At 42.3% G+C, this 18,544-nt stretch overlaps 1 protein-coding gene across 2 annotated transcripts in view; it reads right to left on the bottom strand.

Moving 5' to 3' along the window:
- The window catches only part of Vsx2 (Visual system homeobox 2), a 52,420-nt gene extending 33,876 nt beyond the window's left edge, over positions 1–18,544 (bottom strand). For both annotated transcript variants that reach the window (XM_070206701.1, XM_070206699.1), the window contains exons 1-2: positions 17,058–18,544; positions 6,895–6,942 (exon numbers count right to left, since the gene is read on the bottom strand). In XM_070206701.1, coding sequence (XP_070062802.1) covers positions 6,895–6,942; positions 17,058–17,730 — 721 coding nt within the window. In that variant the 5' untranslated portion in view covers positions 17,731–18,544. The remainder of the gene's footprint in view (positions 1–6,894; positions 6,943–17,057) is intronic.

The raw sequence follows: 18,544 nt of genomic DNA on the forward strand, positions 1-18,544 counted from the left end.
AACTAATTTCAGGTATTAACTAATTTGCTTTGCCGCATTGCATAAATCAGTTGTTAGTTTAGTTGGGGCATTGCGTGTTCTCTATTAATGATAATTGGAATTATTGAAATTCGATTTGTTTGCAACTGTGAAGGAAATATATATATATATATGTATATATGTGGGTTAGATGTGAGCGGACGCTAATCAACACTGTGTTTATGTGTTGCACAAAATCTAATTATGCAATTAGGATGATGAGCAAATGTGCGAAATTAGTTAATTCCGCGCGCACAAAAGTAGGCAACATTAATTTTGTTCTCGTATGTTTACACTTGTGCCAGCGCACTTTTAATGAGCTCACGCACACACAGAATTAAGCACACACAGCACCCATCGCACGCAGACACACAGTCACACACGCACACACACACACACACACACACACACACACACGCACACAGCACACACAGCTTTATTATTGAAAGTTTTGCCAACATAAAAGTCGAGGGCGCCCAATGCCAAACACACACACACACACATATATATATATATATATACAAGCACAGCAGCCGCACATGCCAGCATGCAGACTAGCACACACACACACACACACACACACACGCACATACATCACAACATATTAGCAATTAAAATTTTCTTAGTTAATTACTTTAAGCAGACGACGACACGAAAATACCAGAGCGAAAAATGTCGCAGCAAATGAAAGGCGACAGCACACACACACAGACAGAGAGCGAGAGTGAGAGAAAGAGAGCTAGAGAGAGAGAGAAAGGGGAGGAGAGAGAGAAAGGGAGGTTGGGCGTGTGAGCGTTTGCCACGCCCAATGGCATGAAGTGAATTTTATGAAATTTATGCGCATTTCACTAGAAAATTTAATTAGGAAATCTAATTTGCTCAAAAGCGCATAAAAAATGTCGCCCAACGTTGAATGCTCGGTCCCTGCTCGGGACGCCATTTTTGTGCAAAGCAGCTAGCCGCAGTAGCTCTCGCTCTGCGTTCGTGTGTGTGTGTGTGTGTGTGTGTGTGTTTATTGTCAGTGCCTGATGCTATGTGCGGGTGGCTGGGCAGCAACGGGGGGCGGGCTTGGGTTGGAGCCGCGGCTGGGGCTGCGAAGAGACATGCATCAAGTAACCAACAAAATGACTAATTCGTGGCTCATGTGTGAGTCGACGCCCTCTGTATGCGTGTGTGTATTTGTATGTGTGTGTGTGTGTGTGTGTGTGCCGCATAAACAGTTGCATGGCAAAATACGCTAATAAAGTGGCTGAGTTGTTGGCTGCGCCGCTGGCAGCAGCAGCGAGGAGAGCGACGAGAGCGACAGCTGCAACGCAGACATATTCGGTTGGGTTGGGCTGGTGTGGGGCGGGTTGCGGGGAATATTTGCAATTTGCATTAGCGTCAAAGTGGCTGCGTTTCTCTGCAAGTGTGTGCGTGTGCGTGTGCGTGTGCGTCTGCTATTGCCATCTCGCTCGCTCAGCTTGTGCCATTTGCATTTGTTGACTTTTTGCCAGTTTTCTTTGAGTTTGTTTTTTCTTGCACTAATTAGAAAATAAATTGAATTATTTGCTTGAGAAATCAAAAAACAAAAAAAAAAAAAATAACCTAAAATAAAAGCAGGGCGACAGCGAGACAGGCAAAAGAGAGGGTGAACGTGCGAGAGAGGCGGCAAAGAAAGAGCTGAACTTTAAGCCTGTATTAAAAAGTTATTTAAATCAGAATTTAAAGCTGTGCCACGTGATTTAGTCTAAAGTTGAACAACGTTACATTTTGCAGCCCAAAAAGGCCAAAATTCGATGGAGCTCATGAAGATACTCAATTTGTGCAGTCGACGAGACAAAAACATTATATTTTAAAATCGAAGAGATTAATATTGGAAAGGGTTCGATTGTGACCAGATTGTCTAGCTAAGTGGCAGGAAGAGCAAAGAAAATACTAGAAAGTGGCTGAAATGCCAGTTGTTATAGCTAGGGATTAGCTGGGGATTAGAAAGAAGTTAAATTATTATACATAGAACAAGCAATTCAGCAGGATAGGTCAAGAGAACTTCAATGGAGGCAAGGAGCGATGGTGAGAGATGCCGATAAAGGAAATACATATTGAGCTAATGCATATGAGAAATGAATGGCATTCAAATTGAAAGAGAAAGAGAGAGAGAGAGAGGGAGGGACAGACAGAAAGAGAGTCAGGCAGTCAGGATATATCCTTAAGACACTTGCCTTACGGGCTTGCAGATATGCGAGCCTCGCCAGCCTCGCCTAAAGTCTCGTCAGGGCTTAAACTATTTTTTGCTTTGATTAGAATTGTTAATCATGCTAAGAGTATTGGGCAAAAAGTGCAGCCACACAGCCTGATTAGCCCGAGCAAAGCAAACTAAATGAATTAAATAAAGCATTTACAACGATTCGCTCTGAAAGTTTTTCCACAGAGATTCGCTGTGCATCTCAACTTTCTACTCGGAACTTTGAAGTGCCCAAATGCTGACGCCTCAATCCCAAAAAGAAAAAAAAAAAGAAATGGGCTAAGAGACAAAGAATGTATATGTATTAAATTTTGCATTGCCTGACGTCATTCTAAGCGGCTGCTGTCTGCACAGGCTGGCTCCTCCTGCTGTCGCACACCTTGACTGCCCTTACCATCATACAACCCCGCCCCGCCCCCCCTCTGCTGCCCCTCTCAACGACCCAGCGCGTGCTGCTGCAGCTTGGGTGTTCGTCGTAATTTGCGCACTCAATGGAAAATTGTTAATTAGATTCCTTGCTTGCCGTGTGACTTTGTCTTCTTTACCACGTCGTCGTCGGCCATTGTTGTGCTGTCCCTCCCCCGTCCAACCTCCACCTTGCGGGTGGAACCCTTTGCCAGAGCTGGTGGGTGCCGCGTACACTGGAGCATGCCCCTCGGCTGAAGCGTTTTAGCCGTAGCTTTGTGCCAAAGTTGGTTAACGTGATTGTTGTTGGCCCTTTGCCTCGTCGCTGGGCTGGGCTGGGCTGGACTGGGCTGGGCTCGGGCTACGGAGCTTGTGGCCTCGCAACTAGCAATTGTTTTAAGCCACCTTTCCGCTTCAACGACTCAGCGAACTCAGCGAACTTTAAGTGCAAAGCGTTTTACACAGGAGAAGAGCACAATTTTTGCACTAAACTTTTTGCTCTTTCACTTTTTACCAACTGTGGCGAGTGTGTGTGTGTGTGTGGTGCAATGTGGTGTCATGTGCGCTCAGTTTTGGGTTCAGTGAAATCTTGCAACGGTAACGAGTGCAGGAAATAACACGGATGCGGTAAGCACAACCGAGCAATGAAACATCTGAACATCCGGACATAGAACGTAAGCCAAAGTCGGCAAAGAGAGATTGAACAGCGGTGGGCAGGGTGGTAAAGGAGGGGGGGTCTGAAATAAAGATTGTGTTAGACAACGATTAAATAAAGCTACGAGCATTAATTAAACGCGACAGAGGCAATTGATTTATCAGCCTCTTCAGCTGCTCAATTTAATCAGCAAAAATAAAAAAAGAAGCTCATTCAATTCACAGCCGAAAGCTGCAAATAAAGTGAAACGTTTACGAATACCGCACAAAGAGAAATCGTAATAATGATTTGCACTTTTTGTACATAGCTTAGAAACTGAGTTCTGTGGAAAAATTGTGGACTCAAATTAAATGATTTTTTCGAAGCGAAAAACACAAAAATAATAAATACAAATTATTTCCAATCGTTCAGTCACATTTCATTTCCCAAACCTAATCTAGCACAATTTTGAAAATATATATTTCGATTTTAAGTATATATACATATATATTCGTACTCGTTTTAATAGAATTCCATGAATACGCTTTGTACTCAGTTGATTATGAATAGATATTTTGAGTATAACCCTTCTTCACGCATTTCTTCATTTCTCGCATATTTCACTCAAATCATTACAGATCAGGCCATTGCCACTCCCTCCCTATTAAGCGGACACCCGACGCTCGCTGTCCGCACAAGAGAGTTTTCATATAAATATATATTTATTGTTATTAAGGAAGAAGCTCAGTGCATGTTGATTGGTTCTACAGGTGGACAACATAAAAAACAAAGAAATAAAAATCGTCACAGCTCTCCCCCCCCCCCACTCCGTCAGACACCCCTTCCCTCATCATACACACAACACGCTGACGCTTAAAAACAATTCAAGGATTCACTCAACTGGTGCGATGCGAAATGCGATTGGTTCCACATGTGCTGTGTGTGTTTTGTGGCGACATGTGTGTGCCTGTGTGTGTGTGTGTGTGTGTGTGTGTGTGTGTGTGTGTGTGTGTGTGTTTGTTTCAATTAAGCGCAGCAGCCGTGGGGCGCCAGGTCGGCAGATGCATTCGCCATGGCCAGCAAATAAAACTTAGACACGCTCCATGGCATTGGCGAGCGAGGGGGCGAGCGAGGGGCGGGCGGGATGGGCGTGGCGGCTAGCGAGCGAACGGGGACTGGGGTGATGCAGGCAAGGGTTAAGTCCTGGCAGCAGCACAGCCAAAGCCAAGGCAGAAAAGAAAAGGAAAAAAATGCCAATTAAAATCTTAGCCGGGACAAGTGCATCATCAGGCAGACAAGACAAGGCAAGGGCGTGGGACGTGGGCCGTGGGGAGAGGGGCGAGGGGCGAGGGGCGAGAGGCGAGGCGGTACAAAACGGAATGGAATGAAATGGAATGGAATGGACTGGAGCCTTGGCCAGCCTGTGTGGGCACGGGCTGGCGGATTGCGCGACACGACTCGAGTCGAGTCGAGGGAAATTGCCCCACTTGACGCCTTTGTGTGGAGCTCGTCTTGCTATCGCAAATGGCTCAAAAGTGGCTTCTTTTCTTTATTGTTGCTGTTGCTGCAAGTGAAGAATGCAGGCGTCGAGTGGCTGCTACTAAAATACTTAAGCAGCGCACTTGAGGCCTTCATAAAAACAGAATAGCCAAGAATGTGCTGCCAAGTGGCCAAGTTCGTGCCATCCAGAGATTAGAGATTAGAGCCAAGTGTGAGCTCAACGAAAAGGCAATTAACTAGGCTCCGACAACAACAGCAGCAGCAGCAGCAGCAACAACAACAACAACAACAACCAGTTGAACTGGCTTCAGGCTCAACTAGTTCAGCTCATCTAGTTCTGGCTCCGCCACGGAACTGTACCAAGTTAAATATTGAAAAGCGAATTGGATTTTGATAAAGAACAACCAAACCTGAAACTGAACTAAAGATGCTTTTTTCTTAAAGCAATATCCTTGCAAATTAATAGTAAAATGTTGACCAGCATCGGACTACGATGTATAACATTTAGCTCATTTAGGCTAGAATCGCTCGAAAAAGGATTTTTTAGCTGGAAAAATGTCCTGCAATCGATTCATTATTTTACAATCTCTTATTCAGCCTTAAACCTAGCTTGTTATCGATATCGATATATCGAGAGATCGCATTACCTCTCTTGCCTATCGATAGACTTATCATAGTATCGATTGTTAGCTTGGTTATTCCTACAAATAACATTGCACTCATTGCACACTGCTATATCAATATATATTTATATGTATACTTATATGTAATATGTGGAAGAAGATACTTCCGACCCCTTAAATGATATATATTCTAGATCGGCATCAACAGACGAGTTGATATAGCCAGGCCGCTGTCTAATCGTTTGTTTAATGCGAACTGGTTCCTCAGTTTTTAAGCTTTTGTCTTGCAACCTTGCACATGTCGGATCGGAAAACTATATGATATAGCGGCCAGAGGAACGATCGGTCGAAAAGTAGATTCTTGTATGGAAAACTTATCTTGACCAAACTAGCCAGACTATGCTGCCTGTACCTGAGCCAAATCTTACCAAGATCTTACTACTATATTATATAGTTCTATAGGCAGAATCGGTCGAGAGGAATAAGTTTGCGTATGACAAAATGTTCTAATATCCGCGATATTTTTCAGGCTATTAATGCTTTGGCGTGCCGCAGATATCCTTGCTTACGCGATTTTCATTTTTATGTGCGCAGTTCTTTCAAATTGAATTAGTTCCTTTTGTTTTTCATATATAAACTTTTTGCTGTTACGGCTGTTAGGGCAAACAATTCAATTTATGCTCTCTGCACTATCCCTGCTCTACCCCTTGCCATCAAACGTTGCCCACACGCCCCGCAACTAGCACAAGCGCAAGCGTTCCAATTGGAGTCTGGTAGTCTTCTTATTGGACAAGTTTATGTGCGCCTCGCACTTACTTCGCTTTTGTTTTTTATTTTTCGGGCATGTGTGTGGCAAAAGGGTTAAAGCACACACACACGCACACACGCACACACACACACACACACACACACACAGACACACACACACACACACGCACACACACACACACAGTGACAGGCACATGTCCTCGGGTTGAGGATGTGTGAGATGTATGTGCGTGTAAATTGCGTATAAAAGCGTATGTTGAAAATATTTATTGCCCGTTGCGAATGCAACAAAATGGAAATGAAAATTTCATTAGTTGACTTCTGCCTCGCACTCACACACACGCACACACACACATGTGTTTCTTTTATGTTTTTTGCTCGCTTGTTTTAAGCTAAATTGTTTATTTTATTAGCAATTTGGAGAATTTATGAGTTGAGCAAGGACCTGCTCCGGCAACCCGTCCAGCGAGCAACCAATTCGAAATGAAGCTCTGGAATGCCCATTAATTAGCGTGCAGCTGAGAGACGAAGAGAGCGAGAGATAGAGAGAGAGAGAGAGTGGGAGAGAGAGAGAGGGCTACTCGTTGCTGCTGCCCTCTGTTGGTCAAAGCGCAAGGGACAGCCTGGCAAAGCTTGCAAGGACTGCATCCGATCCAGCTCATTGCCTACCTTTAGGCGATGCCTTTTATTTTTAAAGGGTATTCGAGAGTATACGCGCTTACCAGGTAAACATGTTCCGGTGCCGCTGAAGTTCTTCAGTTGCGGAAATCCTGCAAAAAAGAAGAACAGCAGAAAACGAGATTAGAAAAATTGGAATTGGAATTGTTGTGGCAGAAGGTAAAAGAAGTAAAGGTAAGCGATGATTATCAATAGCTGTTATCGATAGTTGTTAGTTATTTTTGCTATCGATATACTTGTAGGGCTATCGATAACTGTTAACTGCAACCGATATATTTTTATATGGTCATATTGAGATGGACATCACGGAAAGAGACAAACGATGCCAATCTTATCGATGACCAAAAAAAGATTGTGTTCTCTGATATTTTACCTATAAACGATGACAAGAACCGGTAAGGGCAAATTTATCGATGGTTATCAATATCTGTCTATCGGTATTTATTGATTGTTGTTATCGATATACGTAATCAAAGTCATTTGATTACTTTTTACTGGTTTCTGTGATTGATATACTTGAGGTGCAAATGTTACTAACATAATGGAAGGAGGCAGCAGACGTAGGAATGGCTGATGGTTATTGGTAGATGTTATCAGAAGCTGTTGATTAATGTTATCGATAAGTTTATCAATATCTGTTATCGATTTTTCTTGTTATATTTTTGTTATCGATTTAGCTAAAGTGTCATTGGTTGTCGAACTTTGAAAATATGTTTTTCTTGACAAATATTCTCTCGCTAGTATATGCAATTGAAGCTTCACTGTGCTACACACAGTTTTCAAATGTTTGCTCATTAGTTGCCGCATTTATTAGCCTTACAAAAGCTCTCTAGCAATACGACCTGACCCTGACCGCGCATCTTCTTGCCCCGCTGTCAGACTGCTCCGGCTGCAGCATGCAAATCATCGAGTGGCTCAGCTTGGCTCGGAACGTCGTGCTGTCCGAGTTGGAGGGTCGACGGGTTGGCGGGTCGTCGGGTCGGTTCCTCGGAGTGACATATCAAAGCAAAATCAAATTTGACAGACAACCCCGCTAATTTCTGCTCGATGTTTCATTGTTTTAAGGCGTTCGAAATGCCTCGCTTTAAAAGGGGCTGCGACGCGCACAATCGGACAAGCGGCAGAGGCTGCGTTGGTGCGCTCTTAAAGGGGGGGTGGATTAAATAAAAGGTGGTGCGGGGGTGTGGTTGCTGACGCATTGCGCAAAATGCTGCCATCCCAATAAGAGCTAAGCTTGTGCAACATGCCTGTGTGTGTGTAGGCCCTCCCCCTCCCTTCCCATCCCCCTGCAGACGCCCCTGCTCACGGCGTACGATGAGAGCGAACGGAGGACGTCAACAATGCGCACATATCAAACTGGAAACTACATTTATTAGCTTTCGCCTTGTTATCAGGCCCCTAAGCCCCCTAGCCCCTAGGCCCTCCTGCCACCCTGTGGTAAACCCTCCTGGCTGGCCCATGGACTATGTGCTCTGCTGTGGCATGTCAACGGCAATCAACAGCCGCTGCTGATTTACCAAGAATTTTGAAATCGTGAAATTCGATATTGCGCGAAATTTCTGTAAGGAATTGTGAGTACTTCTGAGTGAGTGCGAGTGTGTGTGTGTGTGTGTGTGTGTGTGTGCGTGTGTATGAGTGTGAGTGTGAATACAACAACAGCTGAATCTGTAAATGGGGAAACGCACAGCTCTATAGAAATGCAAGTGACGAAGTATTTATAAACTGATTAAAGCTAAACAAAAGCTGATATGGGTCGACACGAACCGCAGCGAACCGTCGCTGTTTGCCGCACTGCACGCCCCTTGCTTGCCACACCCCCTGCAAACTGAAGCTTTGGCGAATTTTATAGCTAAACTTACAACACACAAACATTTCTAATCGCGACCACACAAAGCGTGGCAACAACAGACGTCGCGTCGTGAGCTCTTGGTAAAGCGCCAATGACCGCGGGTCATGCAAAGTAGCCACAAACAACAACAAATGATACATGTGTATGTGTGTGTGTGTGTGTGTGTGTGCGGCGGCACAAGTGAATGGCAGCTGGCAGTAGGTACAAGTTTCGAGTACTCGCACTTGAATGCATTCATCCCATCAAGCAGTCAGCAATCGCAGTGAGTCATGACTATTGCGTTTCGTTCGAATCATTCGAATAGTTGCGCTTTTTTGGTGAATACATTCATAAAACTCAAACTCAGCTTCTAATTGCATTGAATATTATGTGAATACACTAATTTGCGGTCTTGCTGGCCATTGATACCATTGAATATTTCTTATCTTGTCGAAATTAGTCTTTGAATAATTTGAATAGTTGCGCTTGTTTGGTAAATACATTCATTTAACTCACTTTCTATCAGTAACATGAATGACTTCTAGGCATCTATCAAGCGCTAAGGTACTTTTTAATGCAATGAATATATTCTGAATACACTCATAAGCGGCTTGTTTGCCATCAATATGAATGAATCATTTGAATAGTTGTGAATATTTAGTTCGAATACATTCATTTAACTCACTGCTATCAGCGACATGAATAATATTCGCGCAAAACTTCATCTTAATGCGATGAATATACTGTGAATGCATTCATTTTGGTTCTGTTTGCCATACATATGAATATATATATTTAAATCAAATTTCTAAAGTTTGTGTGCAATTTCAGTGTATTCACACTTGAATTAAATTGCAAGTTAATACAACTTCATGAAGACAATTATCTAGGCAATTATCTTAATGAAGTTTCAAAAGAAACTGAATGAAATATAACTGAACACTTGCGAGCGAATGTTGAATCATATAAATACACTCACACTCATTCACATTTGCTGTAACCCAACAAATCGAACAGGTCTGCAACTGTTAACTCAATGTGCTCAAATCGCTGAGTGGCCACACTTCAAATAGTTATTTGTTGATGAATACCCACATGAATATATGAATCTATGAATCTGAATGAATATGCGCTGCATAATTAGCAGTCATCGACGGCGAGCAGTGAAAGCAGCTAAAAATAGCTGAAAAAATAACAAAATAAAATAAATTAAAACAAACGAATAAATAAACAATAAAAAGGTGTTTTTCGAGAAACTACGAAGATCAAATACCCTTATAGACAGAGATAGTATAGATATATACGGACCGTACAGAGATATAGCATATCGATTCGATACGGTCGTATCTAAGTATCTAAGCTCGAGGTCAATGATGGGTTATTTTATATATAAGAAAGTTATTTCGAAAACCTTCCAATTATATTCTTAGCAGACTTTGCTATCGCATCTGAGATAGAAACGGAATGCCTTAACCAGTTGAGAATTACAAGCGGCAAGTTACGGAAGAAAAGGAATCCAATCAAATCAGTTTCATTTTATCTTTCAAACGATCATCCCTCCATAATAAGTATATATCATTTATGTTATTGCAGACGTCTTCTTCTATTTGTTACACTTTAAGTGACGGAATTATAATATCCACACTTAGAGGGTATAATAAAATCAAATACTGAAGAAAAAAAAAAACCAAAAGTTATTCATTCGATTCACGACGATTCAAATCGAGCCGCTGAAGAAGCGAAACAGCCAAATAAAAGAGCTTCACAATGAGGCTCAAGTGGCAAGTCGTGTTTATTTGCGCTATAAAATTAGCGCAGCGTCAAGCTCGAGATGTCTGCAGATGTATCTGTATCTGTATCTGTATCTGTATCTGTATCTGTATCTGTATCTGTATCTGTATCTGTATCTGTATCTGTATCTGTATCTGTATCTGTATCTGTATCTGTATCTGTATCTGTATCTGTATCTGTATCTGTATCTGTATCTGTATCTGTATCTGTATCTGTATCTGTATCTGTATCTGTATCTGTATCTGTATCTGTATCTGTATCTGTATCTGTATCTGTATCTGTATCTGTATCTGTATCTGTATCTGTATCTGTATCTGTATCTGTATCTGTATCTGTATCTGTATCTGTATCTGTATCTGTATCTGTATCTGTATCTGTATCTGTATCTGTATCTGTATCTGTATCTGTATCTGTATCTGTATCTGTATCTGTATCTGTATCTGTATCTGTATCTGTATCTGTATCTGTATCTGTATCTGTATCTGTATCTGTATCTGTATCGTATCTGTATCTGTATCTGTATCTGTATCTGTATCTGTATCTGTATCTGTATCTGTATCTGTATCTGTATCTGTATCTGTATCTGTATCTGTATCTGTATCTGTATCTGTATCTGTATCTGTATCTGTATCTGTATCTGTATCTGTATCTGTATCTGTATCTGTATCTGTATCTGTATCTGTATCTGTATCTGTATCTGTATCTGTATCTGTATCTGTATCTGTATCTGTATCTGTATCTGTATCTGTATCTGTATCTGTATCTGTATCTGTATCTGTATCTGTATCTGTATCTGTATCTGTATCTGTATCTGTATCTGTATCTGTATCTGTATCTGTATCTGTATCTGTATCTGTATCTGTATCTGTATCTGTATCTGTATCTGTATCTGTATCTGTATCTGTATCTGTATCTGTATCTGTATCTGTATCTGTATCTGTATCTGTATCTGTATCTGTATCTGTATCTGTATCTGTATCTGTATCTGTATCTGTATCTGTATCTGTATCTGTATCTGTATCTGTATCTGTATCTGTATCTGTATCTGTATCTGTATCTGTATCTGTATCTGTATCTGTATCTGTATCTGTATCTGTATCTGTATCTGTATCTGTATCTGTATCTGTATCTGTATCTGTATCTGTATCTGTATCTGTATCTGTATCTGTATCTGTATCTGTATCTGTATCTGTATCTGTATCTGTATCTGTATGTATCTGTATCTGTATCTGTATCTGTATCTGTATCTGTATCTGTATCTGTATCTGTATCTGTATCTGTATCTGTATCTGTATCTGTATCTGTATCTGTATCTGTATCTGTATCTGTATCTGTATCTGTATCTGTATCTGTATCTGTATCTGTATCTGTATCTGTATCTGTATCTGTATCTATCTGTATCTGTATCTGTATCTGTATCTGTATCTGTATCTGTATCTGTATCTGTATCTGTATCTGTATCTGTATCTGTATCTGTATCTGTATCTGTATCTGTATCTGTATCTGTATCTGTATCTGTATCTGTATCTGTATCTGCATCTGTATCTGTATCTGTATATCTATCTGAATCTGTAATTGTACTGTATTTGAATCTGTATCTGTTCGCTGTGCTTTTGGGCACGATTCCGCTGCTGATTGGCATGTGACGCTGCACAAAATCTAGCATATGATTATATGCTATTTATATAGCACATATACACACACACACCCACAGACGGGTTCACTCGCTGGCTCAACTACTATTATTATAATTATAATTAGTCAGATTTGAAATTATTGTGAATTTTGTGCATTAAATTTAATTGCGGCTAATTCCGTTGAATGCGCGCCAAACTTTTGTGCCATACACACACACACACACACACACACACACACACACACACACACACACACACACACACACACACACACACATAGTGGCCAACTCACACACTCACACACACACAGCAAATTAACCCCTTGAGTGCCACTCAGTTGCGTTTGTCAAGTTGCTTTAATTGACTTTTAAATTTGCAAAAAAAAAGAAATTCACAAAAATCAAAGCGTCGCAGGTTGAGTGGGTTGCCGATCGGGGCAGCGCGAGGCCGGGTGGGGCGGGGCGTGGCGTTCGAGGTCGCCTTCTAAAGTGCAGCAGCAGCAACAACAACAGCAGCAATTGCACTCGTGTTGGCAACGTCGTCATAAAAATGTTCACACCTCAGACAAAGCACACAAGTGGCATGCGGCGGCGGCCGCGGCTGAGGCAAGGGCAAGCGCCAGGGGGCGGGCGGGCGCCGTTTGGGGCACTTGACTGGACCGAGGGGTTGGGGGCGCCGTGGTGGTTGAGGCTAAAGTTGGGCCGCAGTCGCGCACAGCTCAAACGCCACAGCGAAGGGCGACGAAATTCGTGTGTGTGTGTGTGTGTGTGTGTGTGTGTGCGCGTGTTGTATACCCCTTTTTAGAGGGTATTACAATTTGATCATAAAGTGTGTAACACATTCGTATGTCTGTATATGCGTCTATACGTCGTACGTCTATATTATGTAGCTGAAGCCATGCGGGCGATCGATTAAAATTAAAATATTTCTACTTGTATTCGCATCGGATGTATATTTGTTAAATTTTAAAAGCGTCTCAAATCGATTGACTATTTCATTTGGCTTCTTTAGAAATAATTGGGCGGATATTAATTATTCCTGTACGCATATGCCTGAGAATGTGGCTGCAAGTGTAGTTAATCTTCGGCGCGCTTCTTGTTTCCTATTCCCACTACACTTTGTATACCCTGTACGCAAAGTGAAGAGAAGTTTATTGACTTACAGCAACGACTACGTTTGACTATATAACGTGGTGACTAGCCTCTCGGCATATCCTAAAGTCACCGTTTGACAGTCACAGCTCATTAGCGACAGTCTTAGAGCCGACTTGAGACCAATTCAATTGGCAAATTACACCGCAAACAGGGTATTGCGCAGTCGATGTCAGCCGATACTCACTTATTACTCTTTTGCTTTTTTTTTTATTTTAATTTACGTCAACTCAAAATCAAAGCAAAGTCAAAGCAAATTGTCTGCCCGAGGTCTGGTCTGGTGTCTATATAGTGAAGGAAGTCGGCTCTCTCGTCTATATAGAGACCGCACACATTGCCGACGCGCACAATTAAGAATATTTCTAACAGCCAAACAAACTGGGCCAGCAGAACGATGGGCGGGAATGGGGAGTAGCCAAAGGCAGAGGCTATTAGCAAACTGTCTCAAATATCAAAGGGCACTCGCAACATGTGACCTGACTTGCCTCACTCAGTCGTTGACATGCAGCAATTAGCAGCAGTTCTCTAGATAATTATTATACTTATTATTCTAATTCTGATTGCAACACTCAAATATGTTTTAGACTTTTAGTTGAAGCCATAAATTAAATGGAACTTTACTTCTATATCTTCGATAATAACAGGCATATCTCGAGGATTATAACAGCTAGAGATACAAACTTTGAAAAGCCTTGCCCTAATATTTAAAAAAAACTCATCTACATTCATTTTCTATGATTAGTTCTGTAAAACTTATCTGTAGCGACCTTCAGCCTAATAGTTAGCAATGTTTTAACTTTTACCCCATATTATTCTTCGGTTCTTATAGTCCGATCTTTATGTGGAGGAATGGGAGGAGCTATACGAAAAGTGAAATATTTAGAATGTTATGAAAACTTGAGAAGAAAATGAGAAACTCTCTCCACTTTTAGTAAGGGGCAATACATATTTCAAGTCTCTCGCTTTTGTAGTCTCCAAAATCAATCGAAAGGACCTTCACCTGATCAAAGATATATACACCTTACATAGACGCCTGCCTCCGCTTGTTGTTAATATTGCAAATATTATATGCAAAAACAGGGTATATAAACAGTGGAATTTGGTCTCTCTAATTTGACATTTTTTAAAAATATTTTCGAATGGTTTTCTTTTTATATATTTTTGTCGCATTTCGCAAGCGCCTCAAAACTATGAAAATGGTTAATTTGAGGCAAAACATAATTTGTCAAGAAAGAATGCAGGGACGTGACCCTGCCAATGCCCAACAGATGGCGCTTCAAAGTTAAAAAGCTTCTCGCTTTCAATTTGCAATAACAAAGTGTGTGTGTGTGTGTGTGTGTGTGTGTGTGTGTGCAAACACATCAAAACGTCTGTCACAACAAAGCGAAACGAACCAAAGTGAAAATTGTCAATTAAATGACAAAAAATAAACACTTATCTATGTACACATACACACAGTTAGATGCACATAGTATACAATTATAGATATGCACATACATTGATGTATGTGTACACATTACACATATGTACATGCATACATACATATGTCTGGTGCTGTGCTTGTGGTAACAATTTTCCGATTTGTTCGCTCGCACATTGCTTGTAAAAGATCAAAGGCACTTAATGGCCCGACTGAGTGTGACCGTTTGTTGCGGGGCTGGGGCAGGGGCAGGGAGCGTTAGCGGGGGTGGGGCGCCACTGGGTGGCTATACGGCAGGAAATCCGTTTGGGCTTTTGGCCCCAAACTTGACGCGACTTTAATTGACGAAAGGGGCAAATGGGAAAAATCAACAAAAGTGTAAAAAATCAGCGAGACAAACAACGCACACACACACACACACAGACACACACGCAGACAAAGAAGCGGCAAAACAGAACGTAGCAGCAGCAACAATATGCAAAATTAAATAAGATGACGCGAATAAAAAAGCGCCAACAATAACAGTTACCAACAGCAGCAAAAGCTGCGCCAAAAAGTTCTTTCTCACATTTATTAAACAAATTACGCGAGCACGGCACAAAGCACACAAAATATGCGATAAATAAATACACAAGCACACGCACACGCACACACACATGCACATGTACATGTACATGTACATGCATGCACAATTAATAAACGAACCAAATAATAAGAACAACAATGTGCAGTAAGAAAAGAGAAAGCAAGCAATGCGAATGAAATATCGTCCGGAAGTTTCTAACACACAAAACTCGATTTGAACTTTGCGAGCGAGAGCGCAATGTAAAAAGCAGAAGAGCAGAAGAGTGGGAGAGTGGGAGAGTGGAAGAGTGCGAGTGCGAGAGTGCGTACGGTATTGTGCACGTTCAGTGTGTGGGAAGAAGTGCGGGCGAGTGAGTGTCAGGCAAAGCTTCAATTTGGCACAGTGAAACAGTAACAACAACATGCTGAGTGATGACGATGACATTTTAACGCTAATTAAAATAATAATAACAATAACAACAGCATCAACCACAACAACAATAACAGTTGGTGGCACTTCAAACAGCCAGATTATCTGCCATCGTGCATGTGTATGTGCCAATGAGTCTCTCTCTCTCTGTGTGTGTGTGTGTGGGAGAGTCAATCGTTGTGCGAGCTTCAGTTGCTGCTGCTGTTGCTGTTGTTGTTGTTGTTGTTGTTGTTGTTGCTGCCCGTCTCGCTGCGGTGATATTGCCACTTGCTCGACTTAAGCTCTCACTGCCTCTCCCGCGTTTTCGTCCACTGCTCGTTTCTTTTGCTGCTGATCCGCAGATAAAGTCGCGATTTACAGTGAGGCAAAGTGTCAAATGAATTGAATTTGAATTTTTTAACCGTACCAAGTGCTTATTTTTTTTTTTTTGATTTTAATGGTAAGTGGAACACAAATGAATTAAACATTTTTATGTAACATAGGTAAATGTAAAATATGTGTTTAGATTGAAGCTATGCTAATGTACAGCTCTGCCCCTGGGCAAACATCTTTTATGTTTTTTTTTTTTTTAAACTATTCCTGGAACTACGAATTATTCCATTGCAGTTAAATATAAATGATAAACTTAAACATAATTATATATTCGTAGACATTCACATATTTATTTTCTGTTTTAATCAATGCTTCGAAATCGCCTATGTGAACTGTGAATATTCGCTAAGTTTGTCCAACTATAAAAAAAAAATTAATATGATTTATGTACAAATATTGAGTGGGACACATTTATTTTCATAGTCAGACCGTTTGTAGAAATTGTCATAAAATATTTATTTGCTTTTATATTGGTTGCGTTAATCCGGCATAATATATATTTGCATATACGTTAATTAATTGCCCCACTGTGGCTGTGTTTGTCGCTTCCCTTTCGCACACTCACACACACACACACACACACACATAGACAGACAGGCACTCACATATAAGCAATTGCCATTGCAATTAGCAGCTCAACTTGAGTGGAGAGGTGGAGGTGGGGATGGAGTGGAGGTGGAGTGGCTCAAAAGCTGCAGCTTGAGCCAAAGACTCTGCCTGTGACTGCGTGTGTGTGTGTGCGTGTGTGTCTGACGGGCTCGTCGATAGCTTGTTGATTAATTTCTTTTTTATGCAAACTAAGCGGCTCGTCGCTTTGTCCGTCTATTGTGCAAGTGTGTGCGTGTGTGTGTGTGTGTGTGGTGCAGGTGACAAAACCAGTTGCCGATTACTCGAACTGTAACTGTAACTGTAACAGTAACTGTAACAGTACAGCCAAATTGTTGGCTGGGTTTTTGGTTGATCTGTAGGAAGCGTTGGTGGGTTGGGGAGGGGGGGGCGTGTCTAATGGCTTACCCTGCGCATGCAGCAGCGGGTGGTGCGGTGGCATTGGCATTGCTGACGACGACGGCGGCGGCGGCTGCTGTTGCGTATGATGCGTATGCGATGCGTGTGGATGATGCGGATGCGGATGCGAATGCGGATGCGGATGCGAATGCGGATGATGATGATGATGATGATGCACTGCAGCGGCCAGCTGATGTGGCATAAATGCAGCGGCCACCGCAGCGTGTGCATTAAAATAGGCCATGCGCGAGGCGGCGGCCATTGTCAGCTGTTGTTGTTGTTGTTGCTGTTGTTGCTGTTGTTGCTGTTGTTGTTGTTGTTGTTGTTGCTGGTGATCCCTAAAATGTTGTTGCTGCTCCAATGTTGCCAAGCCGCCTGCTGCTGTTAATGCGGTTGCTGCTGCACTGTTGTTGTAGTGCGTCGTGTTGGCTGCCGCTGCTGCTGTTGTTGTTGTTGTTGTTGTTGTTGTTGGTGTTGGCTTTGGCGGCGTTGGTGTTTCGCGCGCGTTGTTTGTTGCCGTTGTTGTTGCGGCTGTTGTCAGATCGGTTGCTGTTTCGCATGTTGTTGCTGTTGTTGTTGTTGTAATTGTTGGTTTTGTGTCACATGTTGCTGTTGTTGTTGCTGCCGCCGCAACGGCCAGGCCGAGCAGCTCTTGTATGGCAAATGGCGAACGCTGCGGCATCGCGCGCGCTCCCTCTCTCTCCCTCTCTCTCGCTCACTCTGCCCCGCTCGCTCTCTCTCTCTCTTGCCGACTCTCTCTAACTCTGTCGCGTCTAATTAGTTATTAGAAACTTTTGCGAATTCGAGTTCGAAAATGCAAATGCTTTCAACAGTTATTTTTGTTTCTGCTTTGAGCTGGCCTGCAAATTACTTAACTGTTCTTGTTGTTGTTGTTGTTGTTGTTGTTGCTTTTGTTATGTTCGCTTTTAATTAAACGTTTTTGAAAGCTTGACCACGCGCGCTCTCTTTGGCGCGTTCTCTCTCGCTCTCTCTCTTTCCCTCGCTCGCTCTGAGCTAATATGCCGGCTGCTCGTGTGTGTGTGTGTGTGAGTGAGTGTGTGTATTGCTATCTGTAGGCCGGCAACAATAACAATCGAGAATAACTGCACTTAACACTAAAAAAATGATTGCTGCTGTTGTTGTTGGAAGCTCGCTCGCGTTTGTCACGCGTATTATTTTTATTTATTTATATTTTTTTTTGTCGCCTGTCGCCTGTCGCAAAAACACACAACAAATTCGCAATAATTTCCACGTTAAACTGTTGCCTGGCTTAATGTGCAGCAGGAGTTTTGTCGTCGCCATCGTCGTCGTCGTCGTCGTCGCCGCCGTCGTCGTCGTCGTCGTCGTCGTCGTTGCCGTTGTCGTCGTCGTCGCCGACTACGCCGATGCCTGCTCCAGCGTTGGTGGTTGGGACCTGGCTAGAAAGTCGCTGTGTGCGCGAGAACGGCGGCCCATCCAACGGTGGCATGCAACGTGCACGGGCAACGGCAACGGCA

The sequence above is a fragment of the Drosophila virilis genome, chromosome X (assembly GCF_030788295.1).
Source record: "Drosophila virilis strain 15010-1051.87 chromosome X, Dvir_AGI_RSII-ME, whole genome shotgun sequence".
Classification (NCBI taxonomy): Eukaryota; Metazoa; Arthropoda; class Insecta; order Diptera; family Drosophilidae; genus Drosophila; species Drosophila virilis.